Source organism: Passer montanus, unplaced genomic scaffold (genome assembly GCF_014805655.1).
Source record: "Passer montanus isolate IOZ18808 unplaced genomic scaffold, ASM1480565v1 scaffold61, whole genome shotgun sequence".
Taxonomy (NCBI): Eukaryota; Metazoa; Chordata; class Aves; order Passeriformes; family Passeridae; genus Passer; species Passer montanus.
The window spans coordinates 1,949,796-1,972,429 of record NW_024371149.1 but is presented as its reverse complement, the minus strand read 5'-3'; the positions used below and the strand labels follow the sequence as shown (position 1 = coordinate 1,972,429).

The window sequence follows — 22,634 nt, the reverse complement described above, 5'->3', positions numbered from 1 at the left end:
AAAGGCAGTTTTCCAAAACTGCTCAAGAGCAGTAAGCTTTAGTGGCAGGTGAAGTAAAACAGCAGGTATCTGCAGCAAAACATTAACAAGATTGCACCAGACGAGGTGGTGCTAGTAGAAAATTGGAGGTAAAGAGTGGGTGACATCAGATTGATTCTCTCTGTCACATGGAAAACTCTCTTTTCAATAACTATTCACAACAAAATATGAAGTTCTCTGTAAAATGGTACATTGGGGAGTGCAAACCACCACTATCCAACACACTACTCCAACAGAAAATTTAATAAGTTATTTTCTTGATCAAACTATTATACTTTAACTAAATTAGTCTGAGTCAGATTTTTACAAGAAGCTTGAACTTCAGACAAAGAAATCCCTTTTATTGGGGTTTCTGAATATTTAAGTTGTGTAGAGAGGCTGCTGCTATTATAGGCTTAATGGATAAAATAGACATAATAAGTAAAAATATCTGCTATAAAATATTTCTTTTAAAGCAAAAAATGTGACAATTCCAAGACTTCACATTTAAAGTGAGCTTCAATTTCATTGAGAGAAAATATCTAAGAATTTGTCAATTGACAGGATTATTAGTGATTAAATGTGGTTTTTGAGAGCACTTTTGTTTCAGTTCAAAGCCATATATGTACTTATGTACAGCAACCTCACACAACTGTCTTGAAGATTTACCAGTCCAGACACACAAATCTACCTGCTCACCCCTTGCCTTAATAAGTAACAATGAAAAAAATTTAATGGTGTTTTATCTGTCCATCACAAAAAATTACTTCTGACTGCTGGCTGGGTGATGTTTTCCAAGGCCGATGCTTAGCAGGCATTTAAGTACATATTGTGTTTCAGTTTTCTCCTACATAGTACAAGTGCAACGAAGATGCACAGTATTTCTATTGTATATTCAAAATATTTAAATACTGTTATAAAACTAATAATTTAAAATTAGTTTAATCTAAGTGAAAAAGGAGATAGGAAACCATGATTTGGTAAAGTACCTTTTTCTTTACCATGTTGCTTTTAAATTCCTCAGGAATACAAATGTGATGTTAGAGGTTGAAAGCACTTTGAGAATAATGCCAGTCGCAGCCTTCTTAAACTGGGAGCCACAGTCCTGACAGCTATTAAAAAAATAAAGTAACTTTTGGGTTTGATTTTGTATAATGAGCACATGACAAAAAGGTTTACTTCTACGTTATCCTGCAGGTGTAACCGCTGTCTGTCAATTTATCCTGTATTTTATTTTGATGATGAGAGAACACTAGGGAGAATAAAAAATTCTCTTCATCAAAAACCTTAACAGGAAAGAAAAATGTCTCAAGATGGTTTCATGTATAGGTGGTTATTTGTGATGGTTAAAAGAATTATCTGAAAACAAAGAAGTCTTTCACAATGAATCTAAACACAAAAGCTTTAATAACATTTACATCTGTGTATCATCCATGTCTCCAAATGCAAGTCATGAATAACACATAAACTAGAGTATATAGGGAACAGAAGTGCTAGCACATCATTTAAAATCCAACACACCCCATCGTCAGTGGAATCAAATACACAGCAGGAATGGTTCCAGTTGATAGACACACAATGAAGTCATTGAAAATGAAAACATATTAATTATGTTCCTAAAGGTTAAGAGAGGAATGGCTGAATTCTCTAATCCTGGACTAATATTAGTGCCCCAAATCCATGCAGAAAAGTCTGTAATGTTTCAAATTGTGAAAAATTTTAGTCACACTTATTTGTATCTCACCCATGACTGACTCTACAGAATGGGGGTAGCAGGGGGAAGAGCAAGAAGTACAAGACAAAGACAAAACCAGGGAGAATTATCAACAAAAAAAAAGATGTTCTTGGTGCAAACAAGCCATTTGCACTACATGAGCTAATTGTAAGAATAGACCATTTCTAAACTGCAGCTGTTATGTGCTTAAGCAAACCCTGCTGGGAGAACAGCTTTGCAGAACACCTCTCCTTACACAGACACATGGAGCGTCCTTTAACAGAGGAATTCAAAGTACAGCGTGTAAGGGAAATCTTTTCTGCTTCCAAATTTTCCTGAGTTTATTACAGGATGTAAGCCTAGCTTGTCACTCTGACATAGGCTTCCCTTAAGTGTTTTCTATTTTCATTATCTTTTTGCCTATGTTCAATCACAACAACCTAGGGTGAAGACTGTCTGTGGGTATGTTGGGAAATGAGTAAGGGGGGGCTGAGGGGAAATGCTTAGATTGTGCGATATTAAATGATAGGTGTCAAAAAAACCCAGAAAACACCTACCTTGGTCATGGTCATTTTCTTTGTATAATATTTTTTGTTGTCACTGTGGAGTAGTAAGATCACTCATTTCATAGTTAATTTTAGATGTATTCTTGCTCTCCCCTTTTCCCCGCCCTTCCTCAAATCCTTATCCAGGCATCTCTGACACAAAGCTATTGCACCTGGGTTCCCAACTATATTAACTCCATTGTGCTGGTGTGCTGAGCACCCTGCTTCTTAACATCTTTATGCTAAAACCCAAATCCTCCCAACAGCAAGGGGTTAATTGTCTGTTTTCAATGTACTTTAAAACTCTCAGCTCTCGGGAATGATGTTTCCATGAGGATTGAATGTAATTACAAAATAATATAGGCACTCTGTCTTATTTTCAGGGAATGATACTTAAGTCCTTGCTGATTTTGCTGCATGTGTTTATATTGGGGCTCTTCTTTCAGTGTACTTGATGCAAGGTATTTGCAAATTTGAGCCTTTGGGCTTTAAATGTTGTGCTGCTTCTTCTGTTCCTTATTCACTACAGATTAGGTATAATTGATGACCTGCATTTACAGACATGGGTGGTATACAGATGTAAATGTTATTATAGCTTTTATATTTTATGTTCTTTCTGAAAGATCATTTTGTCTTTGAATAATACTCCTGTTCAGATTTTGGGGGGTTTATCTCTAAAAGAGAATATGAAATGGATATTGCACATCGTATATTTCTTAAAAGTAATTTGGAATTTTAGGGTATGGGATTGGTGGTGACTGATACACTGCCTGGATGAGATATATCCCTTTGAAAATAACAGCGCCAGTACATGCCTGCATCTGTCTAACCTCATAATTCACTTTCACATTGGGTTATGGATGTCTGCATTCAGTGAGTCTATCTTCCCTTTAGGTATTATTTCAGCCCTTTGAGATAATAAGGAAAGTTTAATTGCGTTGTTAATTGATTTTTTGCACAACATTATTACCTTGATTGATTGCAGAGTTGATGAAAATGTTAGACACAGGCAGTGTAAAGTATCAACCCAGTAAGGAGTGGGAGCCTTGTGGAGAATAGATAACCTTGATGTTAAGAGCTATATCCTTCAGATATGTCTTCCCTTGACATATTGATGGCCCTTGAAAAGGGAAAAGCTGATTGTATGCAGAATGCAATCATTAAACCCACTTCAGCTGGCTGTTGATTAATTTGTTTTTTCCTGAAGGATCTAGTTAAAGAGAAGGCCTCACTAGTATCAACAGCAGCCATTTTCCAGGCTTCAGATTATACTTAACCCTCTCCTAGAAGAAAGAAAAATGAGGCTGTCTTGGTATAGACAGGCAGATTGTCTGCAAGCATTCAGTCCAACTGCAATTTGGGGATTATAACACTCACTTTACCCCGTTAACTACTGCTTCCTCTGTGACCTCTCCTCCCCTGCCTTCAGTATTCAGCTTTGCCACAGCTAGCAGAAAGTCACGTTTGATGTTTTCTGAGTAAGGCCAGTGTCTGCTCTCAGCAGAGATGCCAACAGGGATGTCAAGCTTGTTTTGCCCAAAGACTGAAATACTTCAGTAGCATATAGCTGCTTCCCAGGAGCCTCTCTGAAAGGACCACAGGGTTCACTGCACACACGTAAGTGGTTAAGCTTTCCTTATCCCTGAAAAGATCTTTCTTGTATAATTTTTTGTTATTACTTCTGAGATCTTTGAGGTCTTCTGTAGGGCAGTTTGTGCTGTTCAGCGGTGCCCCAGGCTTAACAGCAGCACTCATGTGCCCTGTTGTTGAATACATTTAACCAAGCAGTGGCTGTGTGTGACTGGCTTCCCTGCTGTGAATTCATGTGGTGGTCTAATCCCAGACTACCTGCTACCTTCAGAGGACTTTCTGTTTTAATAGCACCCACTCTGAGAGCAAAGGTGAAGAGTATTGCCTAAATGGCCTGCCTGTGGCAGAAGGGGCTTCCTTGGCTGCAAAACATTCTCAGGACTGAGGGACAGAAGCTGTCCCTCAGCAAATGACTCAACACATCCAAAATGTATATGCAGCTTTAACCAAGCAATTTAATGCCTCTGAGTGCGGTGGAGATTTTATTTTCCATTAACCATTTAAAGGCTATTTGGTAAAGTAATAGGTTATTGCTTCCTTGTTAGCTTGGTAGTCTCAAAGACAGTCACTCTTTTTTTGTGCTTCTGAGTGATAACAGAGATCACTGCTGCTTGATGATTTTCTCGCCACATGTGTTTTATTAGGTCCGTCGTGAACATTTTGCCAGTGAGCTCCTTTTTGATATGGGGACATGTAAACTTGCGACATAGTCAAGTCTGACAAATTTGAACCAGCCAAATAAGTGAGTAATATTTCAAGCTGTCAAAGCGGGCGAATACTGATTAACTGACACACTCCACAAGCTCTCACCAATAGCCACGCTCTGGGGGAAAATGTTTACTAAGCAGAATACTTGTTAGAAAGTCTTCAGTGCTTTAACTAAACTTTAATGACTCTGACCCTAATGGAGGGGTTTTAATGTGCCACTCAAGCTGTTTCTTAGTCCCCATTTTTTTATCTTTAGCAAAAACTTCCATGGAGACTAAAATTGCACCTGTAAATTATGTTCTACTGGCCACTGTGATTTAACCTTCAGCCCCTCCTATTAGCATATTTTATAAGGAGACTGAGGAAAAGGGAAGAGAGTTGAGGATAGAAAACAATGACAACATTTTGGCTTGCGGTACTGGAGGCAGGTTGGGAACTAGACTATGGCTAGTAACTATTTAGCAATAGCAGATGGTGCTATATGTCATATAGAAGAGAACAAAATTCTGCTAAGAGGCAAGCCCAGACTTAGTCCAGGGAGCTACATATTTTCGGAATACTTTGTGTTTGGATCCAGATGCACTTTTGATTACACTTCATGCTAAATAGTAATAGTGACAGAAGAGAGAAAGGAGCTCACCTGTTGTTGTGGGCTCTGGATGTGTCTTACAAAGTGCCAGATGCCTTCAACTTCTGCTGGAAATCAAGGGAATCCAGGGCCTTGTAGGACCTGCTTCTCAAAAAACACCTATTTTTGTATTAAAAATCATAGCAATCTTATCATTGGCAATTACTTAAATGGTTGCTGTTGTTGTTGTTTCTGAGGAAGGGCTTGTGGAAAGGAGCAAGTAACAGCAGACAAAGAAGGTTCCCTTAACTGTATCGTAATGTGACAGCAGCACTATTTAATTATGCCCTTCAATTTTATTTGAGAGACTTTCTTTCCCAGCTTTAAAAATAAAAAGCAACTTGTCTTTATTTGAGATGACTCTCTTGAGAAATTTCAAACCAGTTGAGCCAGACTGAATTTTCTATGGCTTTTTTTTTTCCCCCTAATGTGAACTCCTGCAGCAGGAACACATTTGAGATCCAAAAGCAAGTTTTACTCATGAGATGAGCCAAATTTATGTCTAAACTCTCCAGAAGGGCCCTGCTGCTCAAATTTTTTTCACAGAAGAATTTGTAATTTTATTGGAATGCTTGCAGACTTTCCGAACAATTATTCCAAAAGTTTGCTTTCTGCCCCATAAATCATGGTACATTTGTTTAATTCTATCACAGTTACTAAAAGAACTTACTTCCCTCTTTTTTCCTCTTGCATATTACTGCTAATGCAATCTGTGCATGGTTAAGGTTTGCGAAGTATGATTTAATTATAGTCACTTTTTGTTTTCTTAATGACCTTGTCATTCTTTATGGTTTTGTTCCATTGCTGAGTAGTGTAAGTTTTATTATTAGAATGTGGCCCAAAGAACAGAGCAGCCAGCAGAAAGGCCATTTTTGCATATGTTAGCCAAATTAACTGAAAATCTCCTACACTGTATGGTGAGTGTACACTGAACAGCTGAACTTTGGTATGTGGTCGGGAAGGGATTTTAGAACCTCCTTTTCCTCCATCATTCTGAATACGTAAAAAGTGTCTCTTACATCACCTCGGTGGTCGCACCGTTGCATTAACAAAAGTAAGAGAAAGGTGGTTCAAAGCAGCGCTGGCAACAAGAGAGAACAACAAATGCCTCCGACGCTGGGGGCGGGCGGTCGCTTCCCCCCGACAGCATTTCGAGCCTTTTGTTCGGAGCACACACGGACTGCTGCTCCCCGAGCCGAGCCGGCAGCAGGCAGGCTCCTGCTGGAGCAGGGAGAGGCTGCCAGCAGAGCTTGCTCCAGGGCAGGCTCTGGTGGAGAGGCTGCCAGCAGAGCTTGCACCAATGCAGCTCCTGGTGGAGAGGCTGCCAGCAGAGCTTGCTCCAGTGCAGGCTCCCGTTGGAGAGGCTGCCAGCAGAGTTTGCACTAATGCAGGCTCTGGTGGAGAGGCTGCCAGCAGAGCTAGCACCAATGCAGGCTCTGGTGGAGAGGCTGCCAGCAGAGCTAGCACCAATGCAGGCTCTGGTGGAGAGGCTGCCAGCAGAGCTTGCTCCAGTGCAGGCTCCGCTGCCGCCCGCGATTGCCGCCCGCCCGCACGGCTCGGCGCGGCTCGGCGGGGCTGGCACAAAGAGCTGCTGCCCTCTAGTGTCCGGGGCCCGCCCGCGCAGCTCGCTCGCTCGGCGGGGCGCGGCTGGAGCCGGACATCATTTACTGCCCGCAGCATTTACTGCCCTGTTCTGCCTGTGCCCGGCTGCTTTCACTCACACCGTGGATGGGAGAATGAGGTACACCGAGACCCAGTGGACTGCGAGCCCATACTTCCTTTCCTCCATCTCCTTCAAGGGCGTTCAATACATCCAAATGCATGTATAAGTATCAGTCCACCCCTAAAATTTGGCGCGCTGATGCTTTCTGTGCACTTGGGTTTCTTTGATTACAGTATCTAGCTAACTACAAAATTTATGAGTCTGAGTAATTGGAAAAAAAAAAAAACCAAAACAAAACAACTGCTTTAATTTTTCAACATATTTCACAGCAAGTACTTAATTCTAAAGTCAGCATTAATTCTCTCCATGACAGTAACAATGCAAAAGTGGTAAAGGTGCACTGAAGAGACAAAAGCATTTGGTTTGGAGTTTTTGTTTATTTGGTTGTGTATTTTTGGTGTGTGCTTTTTGTTTCATTTTCACTAAGAAGAGACATTCCAACCCCCCAACATATTTCTCTGATGATAGTTGCAATGATCATGGAAAGATTCCAAAGAAATCCCAAGTGTAGAACCTTAAATTGTAACAATGATACCCAGAGGAGTATGGAACTGGTTAATGATTTAAAGTATTATGCCCTAAATGCTCCTATTTTAGCCAACAGTAGAGAATCTGTAGACAGCACATGCCCAGATCAAAGCTGATCATGTCAATGTCATTCAAGGAGGGAAGGATACCCTCCTTTCCCCCTGCTCTCCCCCCTACCCTTTTTTTAAACAAAGTATGACATCTGAGGAACAGTGTGTTGATTGTTCCACTGCCAGGATACGCATAATGGAAACATTAGCTCCAAGATAACTTTTAATCTGTCAGCCTAATGGCTCCTTAATGTGTAGAGGGCTTTAAATGTATGTCAGCCAGGGCTGTATAAAGTAATATAGTTTGTGGCCTGAATGGATCTAGATGACTCCTCACCATGACACAATATGGTTTATTATTAAGTATCAGCTCATCAGCTTATTCCCACGGACTTGGACAAGCTTCTCAATTTTCCAGTAACAGATTATGTGAGAAAAAGCTTGCAGTGCATTTTTTTTTTTTTTTACTTTTTCTTTCTCCCTACCCCCCCTTCCAAATTACAAGTTTCTTCCCTAGTTGCACTGGGAGCCCTGAAGTGTATTTACAGCAGGCTGCACTTTATCACACATCAGCTTGACTGCTAGTTTACACTGAACATTTATGCAGCTTCCTTGGCTCAGGATGCAAACTTCACATCTTTGTATTCCTATCACCTTCATTGCAAATTTTTCCAACATCCCCTCCCTGTTGACTGCTTTGCTCCCCCCTCCCCTACTCTCACTTCCCTGCATACTCCCCCCTTTTTCCCCCTTCCCACAAACAGGCCAGTGAGACTTGACATGTCACAGCACTTGTCTGTGCAGGATACTTGCAATAATTCAGTGTGTTAGTTTGCCTTCTGTGATTCCTCTCAGCTCTAGCTTAGGTGTATAATTCTAACACCATTGCTGTAGACTGGATACAGATTTGATTTTGTGTCTTTCAGTAATTTCTTTCAGTCTGAAAGACCATTTAGTGCCCTGTGCTGTAGGGTGTCCAGAGGAAAATGTTATCATTTTTGGCATCCCTGTGCAGGGAGCAGAGCAGAGGTGATTCATCTCCTCCGAATGGGAAGGTTACCTTCCTCGAATGTTGTTACCCTCAGAGAGAGGGGGGAGTCAGGATTAGCAGTTTACTACTGAAGGTATGTCTTCTTTCTCCAGGAAACCTGCAATGGACCACAATCCCTAATTCACAGGCACCTCTTTGGGAGTGTTTGGGGGCCACTCTGTGAGAACTGTGGTCCTGGTGAAGGAATTTTTCCTTAGCCACAGCTCGCGCTGTCCCCAGCCTTCTCAAGCACAACCTCACCCCTTTATGCATAGCTACTTTTTGAAAAATTATGCAACATTTTTGCTTACATTTAGCATTTCCATCCTCTTAAAAATAAACTAGTTTATAACATAAGGAACATTAATATTTGTGCATTTTTTATGTGAGCACTTGTATGTTATGATAATATTTTAGGTAATTCATCTGGGTTTTGTTTCTTGCTGTGATATTTCAGGTCTTTTTAAGATTCTTTTCCACAGCATTTAGCTGTTGCACAACCAAAGGCATTCTTCTCTGTTGCATTCTCCTCTTTCTGTATTTCTCCTTCTTTTCTGATTTAAGTAGTCGAGCTCCTGTGTCTTGACTCCAGCCGGGAGCAATCTGGAAATGTGGTTGCAGCAAAGAGATGAAATGGTAGCAGCCAGAGAACCCATCACATTAGCAAGGACAGCTGCAGCTCTGCTGTTCTTGTCCTGTGTCACTGTGTTGCAGTTTGTGAGCTCAGTGCTCCCCGCGCTGGCAGTGGTTTGTGTGCTGGGGCAGGGTGCAGGTCGGAGCGGATCTCTCTGGTTTGCACACTTGGCTGCTGTGGGGAGTACTTGGTGACCCAGAGGATCCTTTACACCTTTTCTTGTCTTCCAAGGGATCTTCTCTCCCAGTGTCAGAGAATTCACAAGCTGGATCATATTCAGTAGACACAAATATTCTGTTTCACCCAAAGGAACCGAAAGTAAGTTCTCAACTAGACAACTAGTTAAAGTTGTTAGAATTTCCAGGTAGATAAATGCAAACTGAAAACTTACTAAACTCCTGTGCAAAAGGATTTGCTTTTGGTTTTTGGTTTTTTTTCCCCCTCCACCTTTACATATCCCTTAGATAAAAAGATTTTTAATAGTTTTAGGTTAACTTGACTCGTGGAGGTGTTTTGCCTAAATCAGTAGCATTATAGACTTTAAATTGTTCGTAGATAGGTATTTATTCTCCTCTAAATGTTGTCAGTAGGGAATTACTTTCCTTTATAGGAAGTTTATATTAATATTTAAGGGAATTTCACAGCTTCTGTTCATTAATTGTAGAATATGCCCAAGTGCCTATGAAAAAAATGATAATGGCATTGATATTTCATCCTGAAGGGTCTCAAAACAATTTACAGATTGGTAGTATAACCACACTGAAATGCACCCAGCTTCTTGGTGGAACATGGCAGCTGTTTAATAGCCCATAGCAAAACTATGCAACAGCAGGTTGTGCAAAAAGAGATGAATATGGATCAAGTACAAATTGGCAGTGGAGGATTTAGGTACTGTGCTCTAATTAAAGTTAGGTGAAGTGGAATTCCAGTGGAATATTGAGTCTGTGTATGGAGTGCTACACTTTATCTGACCGCAGCTCCTGGTGGCAGGGCCTGTGGTTAGTCCATGTGAAAGACAGGCAGAAGGCTGCTAGCTGAAATGTACTCCCTGATGGATACTGCAGACCAGAGTTTGACAAACACATTTAATTGTGAATACTTTGCTACTTTCACTAGCAGAGGGCCTTATTAAAAACATTTGATGTTAAAATTGGTGCCTGGTGGGGATGTTGGGCAGATGTGGCAATAGGTTTTGATGGGGGTGGCAAAATTTTTTGGCTTGACTACTTAGTTTTAGTAATTACTTTTTAAAGAAAACTGAATGCTACTGGAGAAAGCCGTGTTGCTGGAAGCTGCCCAAGTTCTGATGACTGAGAGGTGGATTTTTCTATATGTGGAGTATTAATGTGGTAGGAAAAGGCAACAAGATGCTACCCGACAACAATTCCCTTAGATCACTGTCAGCTTAAGATGAATTTTGACCTGCAACTAAGTCTGTATGATCTATAGGTCTAACACTTCCCATTGCAACTTGTTTTTACCATTTCTATTACAATACATCTGCAAACCTTTTGTTGCTCTGGCAAACTGTATAGAGGTCTAAAAGCACCATAGCTCTCTGCAAAATATGCCAAATTTAAAAGGAGCTAACATGACTTGAATTTTTTCACATGCTTTAGTGTGCATGTATGTATGTATTTATTTGTTTGGATAATTGGGTTTTCCCTCAGCTAAGGAAAGGCTGGTGTTGCTGACATTACAATGTGTTTGTGAAGAAAGACTGATACCACAACACATGCAAGCAACTGCAAGGTCATTACTTACCCAGTGTAATTAGAACATCCATTCCGAAGGATGGAAACATTTAAAAGATAAAGAGTGAATTTAAAAATGATTCTTCCCAATGCAGTTTTTTCATAATTATAGTTCTAACAGCTTGTGGTGATGGTGGAATCAGCTACTTAAGAAAAATTAGAAGCCTCATTCAGGGAAGATGATCCCTCAAGAGACCTTGTGTTGTCATTTCTTAAGAACCTTGAGCAGAAACCTCATTCTGGATGCTGTGTATTGTTTTGATGTATAGGGGGTATACTTAGCTTATTATGGCCAATGCTGGATATTTTAATTAAAAACACAAGAACAGCCACAGATGTATTGTTTTCTCCTCATTCTTTCCCTTGTCTGTGTGTAAAAGAGCAAGTGTGCTCCCAGCCCTGCAAGGAAAGAATACCATAGCAGATAGGCAGGAAAAAAAGCAGTACCTTTCCTAAATTCACATGTGACATATCTTAGCATCAAAATTCTCATTGCAGCACACAAACATTTTGCAGTTAGTTGCCAAAGGGAGGTGGGACATAAAGAGGAAAAACAAAGCAAAACAAATAACCATGCCAGTCACTGCATTTAATTTATGAGGAAGATTATTGTTTTACAAATAACCTTCATGATAAACAAGGTCTCATGGCAACATTTTCAACTGTGCTTTTATCAAGGCTCTCTGAGCAGCATGTGTAATATGCCTGGCAATCGAATCACAGCTGTGTGCCTGGGTAGGGAATCTCTGCGGAGACAACACTTCCTTAATTTAAACAATTGTAGGCTGCAGGATTTCAAAAATTTCAGCTGACTTTAACTGTCACTAGCCCAAGCACCTTTATCCCCAGGCGAGCAGCAGCAGCTGGATTTCATTTCCTGCTGCCAGACTGTCCGACATCTTTGCTGAACATCCCGGGAACAGAGCGTCTTTACTTTAAGGATTTTATTCAAGGTGACAGCTCCTCACACTTTAGCGTTCAGATCACCTCAAGTAGCTGAGATATCAGTGAAAATGAGAGCACTTCTCCAGCAAACTCCAAATTTAGATTGACTGAGGTTATCCTTAGGCCTCTAGACCCAGCCTCCACGACAGCACAGGCCTGCCAGTAACTTTAAAACTACAGTGGAGTTTGTAATGATGTCTGGGGAGAAATATTCTGCCAGAGCAGTGGAGGATACTATAAGCGATAGGAAATGATGTCAGATTTAGTTAGGACTGGAGACAGTGTTAGAATATACTTGGCATAATATGGCACCGGTATCTCTGTCAGCATCTCTGTTTTCTGTCACCGCACACAATCCCAGGCCTGTCTGTAGCCCTGACAGTGTCTTTTCAGATCAGGTTATTGCCAGCTTGGAGACTGGCTCAGCACAGCACCATACAGCCTCCTTTGTTTGAAGTCTGCCCTTTTGTCATTAATGCACTTGATGTCTATTTAAATCTGACGGTGAATACAGTATCTGTTTTCCTGTCAGGAGATCATTGACAATATTAATACCTCATGTCCTTGCCTCATTTTCTAAGCACTGACACCTAGCTATAGTCTCCAGCATTCATCAAACAGCACTCTCTCACCAGCATCTCTATAAACAGTCTTGCTTCCAGTCCTTAAGAAATGCAGCAGACCTCAAACAAGACTTTTATCAATGCCAGTGAAAAAGGAGTCCAAAGAATGTCGTTAATAAACTGCTTATATCCTTTGCCTTTAGAGCTCTAAATGTCCTTGTTACCAACTTGGAATATCTGTTTAGGGAAAGAAAAGCTTGGTCATCATTAGATTCTTGTTTAGGAATGCTGTTATCATCTTTTGCATGTGAAAGCTGCTTCACTAGTGAAATTATTGAAATTGAAATTATTGAAGAAAGCTATATGCAGGAGGGGAAAATGATCAGGCACTGCACTGATCCCACTGTATAGTCCCCACTGTATTTGTATTATGCTGAAAAGAAAAGTTTTTCACAACAAATAACAGGCCGATCTATTTCCCCTCCACAACCCTCACAGGAACATGTAACCATCATGATGTCTTAGAGATGAAGAAGAGCATGGGTTTAGATTCATCTTTCATGACCCATGCCTTCCAAAGCTTTAGTAGCTTATCTTACCTATCTTAACTATATCCAGATGCTATACTGGAAAACAATGGCACAGAATATAAAAGCTTGCATAGTTAATTCATACTGCAAGTGGGAACAGTAACAGCTGTGTGAGTTCTGAAAATCTAAAACAAGAAAGAATTGAAGATCTGCTCCTCCCCCTTCTTTACCCTTTACGTAAGGCTGTGCTTGTCTCCTTTGGGCTGGTTTATGTTAGCCCTTATGGAGATGAGCTGGATACTTCAGTCACTGCTCTGGTAAGAGGCAGAGGAGACCCTTCCACCTTCTTTCTGTTCATGGGAGATGACTTTAATTTGACTATACATGTCTGAGGGCTCAAAGAGCAACTCTGCTAGTAAAATTTAGCATCTTTGAGGATGTTCACAGGTGGGATGTAACTGTGAACTTAGCTTTCACATACCACTTAGTACCACCAGAGGGGATGCTTTTGAATAAGGTAGTGAGATTTGCAGGTATATGTGTCTCACCCACAGCAGTTAAGGCTTCCTCAGGCATCTTTCTGCATGTACTCACTGTGAATAATGTGCCTTGCCTCCCAAAACCAGTATTATGGCTAATTATTGAAAGCATCCTGCACGTGCCAATATTTAGCGTAATTTAATTGTATTTTGCTCATGGGATGTTGCAGTGTTGTTTGGAGAGATACTTTAGAAATGTTTTTATTGAATATTTATTTGTATGTATAAAAATGCTGGAGTCTGGGGAGGCCAACTGTTCTGGCCCATGTCTGTCGATGGTTTCCCATATAGGTTTCAGCCACTCACTTCAGCTCTCTGTCACTGAAAACAATGGTGGTTTAGGTGCTCACAGTATGACTTTGGAAAAGTTTGACAGGTTTTTCCAGCATCCACATTAAACTGTGGATGCTGGAAAAATGTGGATTTTTTAAAATTTTTTTTTTCTTTTTGGTTTCATGCATCAGGAAAACTTTTTAAACACATAGCAGGGAGACACAAAGAGCAGAGAGCACAAAATATAACTTCAACTCAGATTGCCTGTTTTTTTAAGAATCAGCAGAGAGGTACTCTGATTTAAAGCACACTGTATTATGTTTCAGAGTTTTGTAGCTCTAGTTTTGAAGATACTCATGGATGTATGTTTAACAGGATAGGTCACGTAGGTATTTGAAGACATTTTTCCAGTGGGTTCAAAACTGCTGATTGAAATGGCAATACTGAATATTTGAAATGCACAAACTTTCTTTCTTTTTCAGGACAAGAGAAAACTTCTCCTTTCCCTCCTTCAAATTTCCTGAGTTATGTGTTTATTGCATGTTATTCTACTTCAATCCTAACTGTAATTCATTTACTTTTTATTGCAGGCATTTTGGGGAAATGTCGCTACATTTACTATGGAAAACATTCAGAGGGCAACAGATTCATCCGAGATGACCAGCTATAAAACACAGCGCTGTTTTGAGCCTCTTCAATCCCTCCACATAAGAAGAACAAATCACATCTACATTTTAAGCATGTAACTAAAGTCCTCTAGTGCCTTCTGCTGACTTTGCCAAGCCTGTCAAGATCATCCTTCTATCTTAGTCTGAGTAGTCACATAGAGATTGACATGATTGCCTTTAAGCAGGTCCCATCCACCAGCGTGACAGACAGCTGCAGCCGAGCACCCGGCCTGACAGGAGGAGCAGGGTGATGGATTGCCTGCTCCAGAGCTGCTCGCAGGAGAGCAGGGGTCACACCTGGGGCTGGGCTGAGCCCGCTCCGGCCGCGGCGCCTCCGAAAGCACCGCGTTTATCTCTGCCTGGCCTGTTGGGCCAGAGTGGGTGCTGATATCAAAGTGTTTATAAAAGACAGCGGCTGTAATTTCAGATGAAAAAGCCCTTATCTGTTCTTATTTTTTTCCCTGTGAATTAAGTGCTTGTGTTTCTATCATCTCATACATGCTTACACAAATCCTTTCACAGTTTGGTAGTACACCCACCCACCCCCAAAATGAGCCTAGATGGATTGTTTTTTCTTTCAGCAGGGAAAAATATATATCCTGAAAACATTCTGGCCATGCAAAGCACTGTCAATTTGTATAGATGTTTATATGCAAAGGAAAAGGATTTTAGTAATTTCCCAGACAAACAAATTTTTCTAATTCTTGAATCTCATCTCATTGTTTACTAGCTCTTACCTTCAGAAAAGTGAACATTTCTTTATGTTGTAAAATAATGCCATAGCTTAACTGTTTACACTTGGAAGAAGTCCTCGTTAGTGATATTGACAGTGTGTATTATTCATGGTTTATTGCACAAGCTATTTTTAACTTTTAGGGATTAGGTTTAGAATTAAATGCTTAAATTAGGGGACAAGTGCTTTAAAGGAGTGATATAAATCTGCCACCAGATGGGTGTGATTATTCAGAGGGGAAAAAAGTCAACACAAGTAACTGGTGGAATTGACACAATTAGCAGCTTTACTAATATATTAGAGAGATGAGTTCTGAATAATCCCTTTTGATATCTATGTAAGGCCATTGTCAAATTTTCAATCAAGACATGGCAAATTTTCTGGTTTTCTGATAAAGATGTTTGAAATATTTAGAATCATTAACTTGTTACTGTGGGAAAAAAAAAGTCCATACTTCATGCATATATTGTGTTAAATCCTACTTGATACAATGGGATTGGCCAAGGAATGTGGAGAAATTCTGACTTCTTGGCTGTTCCAAACCCATTCATATTGATCCCAGTTGAGAACTATCAGTGCCTAGCTGTTCTTGGTTTGTTTGCAATTACTTGGTGGTCTTTATTCACTTTCCTGGTTAAAAAAAAAATACAGTCTTTAGAAACTGTCTACTTTGGGGGCTTTTATCAGCTGGCATTACAGGTGGAAGTGAACTGAACATGGAAGCCAGTTGTGAAAGCAGATGTGACTGATGAAATAGTGAGGCACTGGCTGAGTGCCAAAGGAAAGCTTGCTGCTGCTCAGCATTTTAGGCCTCACTCAGTAAACGGAAGCCTTTGCTCACTCTGCAAGCATATAATAAATCTTTAACAGATACTTAAAATCACTGATGAACATAGAATGATCCAGTTCACACCACTTGTAGTTCAAATGGAGCTCTGAGCTGTTTGATTGGTGTCTGGAAAGCACGTTCTAACCACTGTCATGCCTCTTCTAATGTCATACATGACTACAAATGAAAGGCCAATTCACATTGCAAGTCTGAGGAGATATCAGATAAATGAAAGCTACATGCCTTTTCCTTTAATCAAAAATATTAATAGAAATATTTAGGGCACTTGTCATCTGTTTTGGTTACCAAAATAACAGCAATCTTAGTTTGTTCCTATCATGATGTCTGTTTTGAAGCCTCCACGCATTTTGGCTATGGCAATGTTATAGGCAGCAGGATTTGGAATAGGGATGTTTAGAATAACCTAATGTCACTTTCAGTCTGTTTGCATATATGTTCTTGTCTTTATAAAAGGCTTTAACCCTGCCTCAAACAATAAACAGCACTTGCAAACTGACCGCATGATTTTTCCATCTTTATTTTGCTTGTTTACTTTTCCTAATGTCAAAACCATTTGTATCATTTTCAGGAGTGTTTTTTTCCTAGCAAAGCTTTGGAGGCAAAAATATTTTTGGATTGAAATTTAAACAAATTCTCTTCCACTTTGGATTTTGTTTTCACTTGGGGAATGAGGTACCTAGAATTAAATATGGTAAAGCCCTAATTGAAATCTGCTTGAAGGGAATTCACTCTAAATGTCTCTAATTCTGGAAATCCAAAAGAAAATCTGTGCATTATTATTTTGCTTTATATTTACTAGCATGTATTAGGATATTATTTAAAAAACATGCATGAATGTGTATTACTGTTTATGCAAACATCCTTTTGCTTTTTAAACATGCAGAGCATTATGTTTTCAGATGTGTTCTGCTGAAATTCTTGTTCAAGAGATGGCAGAATTTTCACACCTGGGGTTGCTACCTATACTTGGTTCTTTCCTAAGTGGGAGCTGTGCCTGAATTTCTTAAATGAACAATAATTTAGGATGAAAGTTACAGTAATCTAGGAAGAAGTTCCACACTCTTTCCTTTTCTTCCCCTTCTCCATATGTCACCCATTTTTGCCTCTCAAGATTAACTAGGCTATTAAAAAAATAAAGATTTGTCTGCAAAATTAAAAATATTTTAAAATAGGTACATTTCAAAGGAACCACTCCAGTCTTACTTCTTTGTGTTGTAAGTTCAGTCTTAGGTTCAGTCTTGAGATGACCTTTGCCTTTTGTCAGACACCACGTCTTCACAAATGAAGACTAGGAGGCAGATGTTTTTACTAGGAGATGCCTATAGAAGCTGTGCTTACTGCATTTGTAACTTTGCATATTGAAAATGTTAATCCCTAACCTTAAAATTAAAAACAAGGAAAAGATCCAAACTAGAAATTCACTTCAATGTCACAAAGATAAATGACCTTCAGTGAAAATCCTGCTGTTATGGATACACAAACCTAACTTTAGAGCACATTGTCTTTAATTGAATCTGTTGCATGCATAAATGATTTATGGGATTGCTGAAAGTATGTCACCACTGAAGCCACTTTTTTCTGCTTTCTTAGGGCTGAGTCTCACAGTATTTACTCTAGTATTTGCCTTACTCAAACTGTGAGTATCTTTGAAGTCAATGTGTTAGCTGTGAGAATTAGAGTTACTAAGTTTTGGAAGGCTGATAGGCAGCCCTTTTTAATACATTTGTCCTTTGAGCAGAACATTACTTGATTGCTGAGTGTTCAATTCTCCCATCTTTACAGATGAAAAATCACTGTTTTCTGGTGTACCATTGCTCCCATTTAAGACAGAAGAAAGAATCAAACCTGTCTGTGCTTTTGAAAATGTTTTCTTTAAAATAAAAGGGTTCATTTGCTGCCAGTGGATGTATTAGTATTTTTTATTCCTGCCAACAGTATGAGTATGTTGGGAAATGTTTGCCCTCAGCAGAACTTTGCTGGATGCAGCCTTTGTGGTGAAGTTCTGAATCAGCCCATTTTATACTGACTCACATTGAGTCTTACCACATATTTCTTCTTAATGTGGTGTGATAGTTGGCACATGAATCTCTGCTTGCCCACTTTGGGGAAGTTTATTGTCTTTATTCTGTAGATCTGTCTGTCTTTTTGCTTAGTTAAATGGTTGGCATATGTGAAAGAAAGAGATGAAATTCAGCTTTCCAGAGGTGTAACCATATAGCCAGATTGACTCTTTATGTTTTATATGGATTTCAAAGTATCTGTTTGCAGAATCTGACAGCAAATCAGGTGATAAGAAGTCAGGGGTCTTGCATGGCCTGCTGGCTGTTGTCCTCTGTGCCTGAAGATCTCTAGCTCTGTCATTGTCTGATTCAATTGCCATCTCATTCCACTGCAAGCGATGGCACAAAATAGGTAAATGCTCCCCTTTTGGTTTTAAAGTGAAATTTCTGCTTCTCTGCTCATAGTATAACAATTGAAACACAGTTTGGTTTTTTTGGTGATTTTATATCTACACATGGTAACTTACCTCTCACTGACTATTTCACAGTCTTTTTCTGCTATTAAGTTAAAACCTATTTCCCCCAGTCTTTTCTATTCCTAGTAATGGGAATTAATCAAAACAAACAACATATGATTGCAAGAAAACAAGCATTTAAAAATCTTACTATGGGACCATGCCTATGCTAACAGCTCTGAGAGACAGGTGTGTAGGCACACAGTTTGTGGTGATTGGGGTGGGGCTGAGCCTCATCCCCAGTGGGCACAGCTGTGAGCAGCAGGTGAGCAGCATTGACAGCAATGAGCCATGGGGTGCCCAGGGGCACTGACCAACCACCAAAGGGAGCAGAGGGCACACAGGTGCTGTGCATCAACATGAGAGGATAAAAGGCTGGGCTGAAGAACAAGAGGTGTGGATGCTTGACGTCTTCTGCTGGGTGTGGTGTTACTCTGGGTTGAAGCTTTCTGTGATACTCTGTGTGTTGTGGCCATCTCAGCTGTGGCATATGCTGTGACACAGGTAAGCATTTTTATTCCCAGACATCTAAGTGGTTTGATGGACTAAGATCATGATTCGAAGCTTTGGAGTTAGTCTGTGAATGTGAACAACTGATGGAGCCTTTGATTTCCTTGTGCCTCTCTCTTGGCTAGAGAAAATTGTCTTGCCTAAAATGCTCATTTGCGCTAATATTATCCAAATACCTTACCAAGGCCTTGGATCGTATAAGAGCTAGGCCTGAGAAAAATGGCTTCTTCCAGTGATTTATAATCTGCTCTTAAGAAGTCTTAAGAGTATTTTCTTTGGCATTTGCTATGTGAGAACATTCAGGATATACTCAACACTCCTACTTCATCAGAGCTGGCTGAATTAATATATTTTCCGTATGCAGTTCTAAAGCAGCAGAATCTTTCTAAAAGTTACCTTTTAGGTTAGGTGACTCTGATGGACTTGCCTCTGGTGGTGTTGTCAACCTGAAGCTGACCCTTGCTTGGAGTTGCTGACAATTATATTGAGGTTTCAGATCAGGATTTTCACAAGCCTTCAAGGAGCAGATATTTTTAAGGACAAGCTAAGTCTTGGTCATGGCATGTTCACAAAATATCATCATCATCTCAGAATACTCAGCATTTTAAGGAAAACAGCGTCTTGGAATATATGTTTAGTTCTAGCTTCATTGTGTTCATAGGTTATAATGGGAAATATATTCTGCATTATCACATTACGTGCAAGTTTTAGGCTGTGAGACCAAGTTTCCAAAGGTGTTCAAGACATCCTTCAAAACAAGCGTAAAATGTCTTGCAATTATTTTCCATCCTGATTGAAACTTTTGCTGCCAGTTCAAAACTGTAAAGTAAAGGTTGGGGATTTTTAACCTTGCTTTATCTTTATCTACAACTTTTATAACAGATCACTGAACTCTCACCCATAATTCCTCCTAGAACAGAACTACATCTTAATAATATTATAGCTTTGATAGTAAAATGTATAGGAAGGAATCTGTTTGGAAATGTCAGTATTAAATGTAAGATTTAATTCAGTATTTTATTTGGAAATATGGAGGAGCTTCACAGGATCTCTTCAGATCATAGTCTGGAGAACATAAACAGCTGGATTGTGCAGCTTAAATTCTACCTTACTTTTACAACTAAATCAGGAAAATAAAATAAAGAATATGAAGGTAATAAAAAAATTATATTCCTGACTTTATTTTTATCTGCTGTTGCCCTCCTTTTAATTTAAGTGTTTTTGCAGTTGAATATTTAAGATTCACTACAAGAAAAACAAAGAAGATTTCCTAAGACAATCTGCCTATTCATTTTATAGTTTTCTCTGATATTTTTAAGACCTTTTCAACAATGTGAGCACTCCTTTAGCTGGCATTGTGTATCTACCAAGTAAGCAGACAGTTGTGGACTTCAGGGAATTTTCAAACACACATGCTGTTCAACCTTAGCAATTTTCTTTTACCTAGGAATTGTTTTCAGAAATTCCCTTATAATGAAATTTCTGTTTAAGTTGATAGCTGTAAATGAGGGCACAGTTGCTTCATTTCCTTTTGACAACAAGCCAAATTCATCCCTGGTGGAACTCCATTGATTTAACTCTACTTGAGCTAAGTTACACTGGGGATGAATTTGACCCAGCTTGAGAATTTTTTTCTATTCATCTTTTCTTTTAATTTCCTTTAGCTTAGTAGTCACTTTAGGGCTGGACAGAGAATTACAATGCAAGAGAGGGGAAAAGCAAAACTTCTCTGCTCAAGAGTCATTTCCTTTTTAATACCCTACTGATTTAGCCATGACTTGTAATGTGTTTCAGGTAGCCAAATTTCAACATCAATTTTGGAAGGAAGTTCACTCTACTTTGAGTCTCTTTCCTTGGCTACTTCCCAAACCACCAAATCACCACCTACTATACAATGCACATATTATAGAAGGCAGTGTTAATGTCAGTGCTCTGGGAAACGATCTGGATAAACTGAAATTGTCATGTGGTGCCTGACATGGTTAGCTGGAGCTCCCCTGGTTGCACCCCTCCCCTCGATCCAGTACCTCAGATGGTGGTAGAGCTTTGAGATCTCCACATCTGTAATGCCCAACACATCTTCCCCCAAACTACCATTTGCAGTGCTGGATTTTTGTTCTGTGAGTCTTGCATGGTTTTTGCCCATGTGGTAATCATGCCAGCCTTTTTATTTTTTTTTTTCTTGTGAGTTCGATCCCATGTGGTAATCATGCCAGCCTTTTTTTTTTTTTTTTTTCTTGTGAGTTCGGGGTTTTGTGTGTTCACACCCAATAAGTTTCAAGTTTGAGCAAAAGCCGAAAGCATCGTTCAGCCAAAATCTCTCCTGAGCTGTATGTGGTTTTCATCTGAAACTGTAAATCCACTGTGTTCACTGAGGGTTTAGCAAAACTGGCCTGAATGTCAGACCTCTAGCAGCTCTCCCAAATCAGGCTAGTTCTGGGTTTCATTACAAAAAGATTGCACAGCTCTAGCTAAGCCCTCATTTTCCACTTTCAGATAAATGCTTTCTCAGCTGTATTTATGAGGCTTAGCGTAAAAAAACCCCTACCAGCTGTTAATGTTAATCACAAGTTTATATCATAAGCACATTCTGAGTCTTATCCCCTTTCCATTCATGTCAGCGGCAAAGCTTTCAACATCAGTGGCAGTAGGAGCAAATATTACAAAATATAGTAATGTACATTCAGTTTAAAAGGAAAAAATAAAGGTCTGTCTTAAACTAACAAAGCCAGGAGTAGGATTCTGTGCCTTTGAACGTAGTACTCCATTTGCACATTCACTTTTGCACCCTGAAGTACTTAGTTGTAATATAGAAGCAAGCATGGATCATGCTGGAACAGTTGGCATTTTCTTATGGGTCATCAAAATAGACATTAAAGCAGGGCATTTGACATAAGGAATCAAAAGATCTGACATAAAGAATGAATGTTTATCACCCATACTAAGAAAGAAACCCAGATTCATTAGTTTTGAAGCAGCTGTTGAATGATAAATTTCTGAAACTTTACACAGTGAAAACATTCTTTTATATAGCAAAACAGAAATTAATAATATTTTACAATTTTTAATCTATTCCAAAAGTAATTATACTTAAGTTCTTAGGGAGGCCTGGTTCATTTGGTTTGTGTTTTTTTTTCAAATCAAAACTTGAAGGATTTAATCCATAAAGCATCCTGCTACATTTTCCAGTTGGATTTTAAGGTTTAGTAAGTCCACATTTTGCTGAACTCTAGAGCAAGCATCCCTGAAATTTTTGAAATCTGAGCAAACACTGGATCTCCAGACTGTGCTAGTGAATGTTTTACAGAAAATAGGAAAGTGAGTTTCAGGACTATGAGACTAGATAGGTGGTTTCAGCTTGTGCCAGTTTTAGCAGTTTACTTTTAAAACTTAAGAAAGTAAAAATATATGTCCTAGTTTTCCTACTGTAATAATATAGCTAATATAACCTTACCTGGGAGGATGCTGAGATTTAATTATTAAAATGTTCCAGCTCTATTGGAATAATATACCAAAAGAATTTTGCTTATGCTGTTTTTGTTTTATACAAAATGTCATATTTAAATTTTTTTTTCTTTTCTATTTT

General features: G+C 39.4%; 1 protein-coding gene across 1 annotated transcript in view; it reads left to right on the top strand.

The window, feature by feature from the left end:
* LRMDA (leucine rich melanocyte differentiation associated) overlaps positions 1–17,917 on the top strand; it is a 606,126-nt gene extending 588,209 nt beyond the window's left edge. The window contains exon 7 of the mRNA XM_039727348.1: positions 14,363–17,917. Within this exon, the coding sequence (XP_039583282.1) occupies positions 14,363–14,442 (80 nt within the window). The 3' untranslated portion in view covers positions 14,443–17,917. The remainder of the gene's footprint in view (positions 1–14,362) is intronic.
* The last annotated feature ends 4,717 nt before the right edge of the window (positions 17,918–22,634 follow it).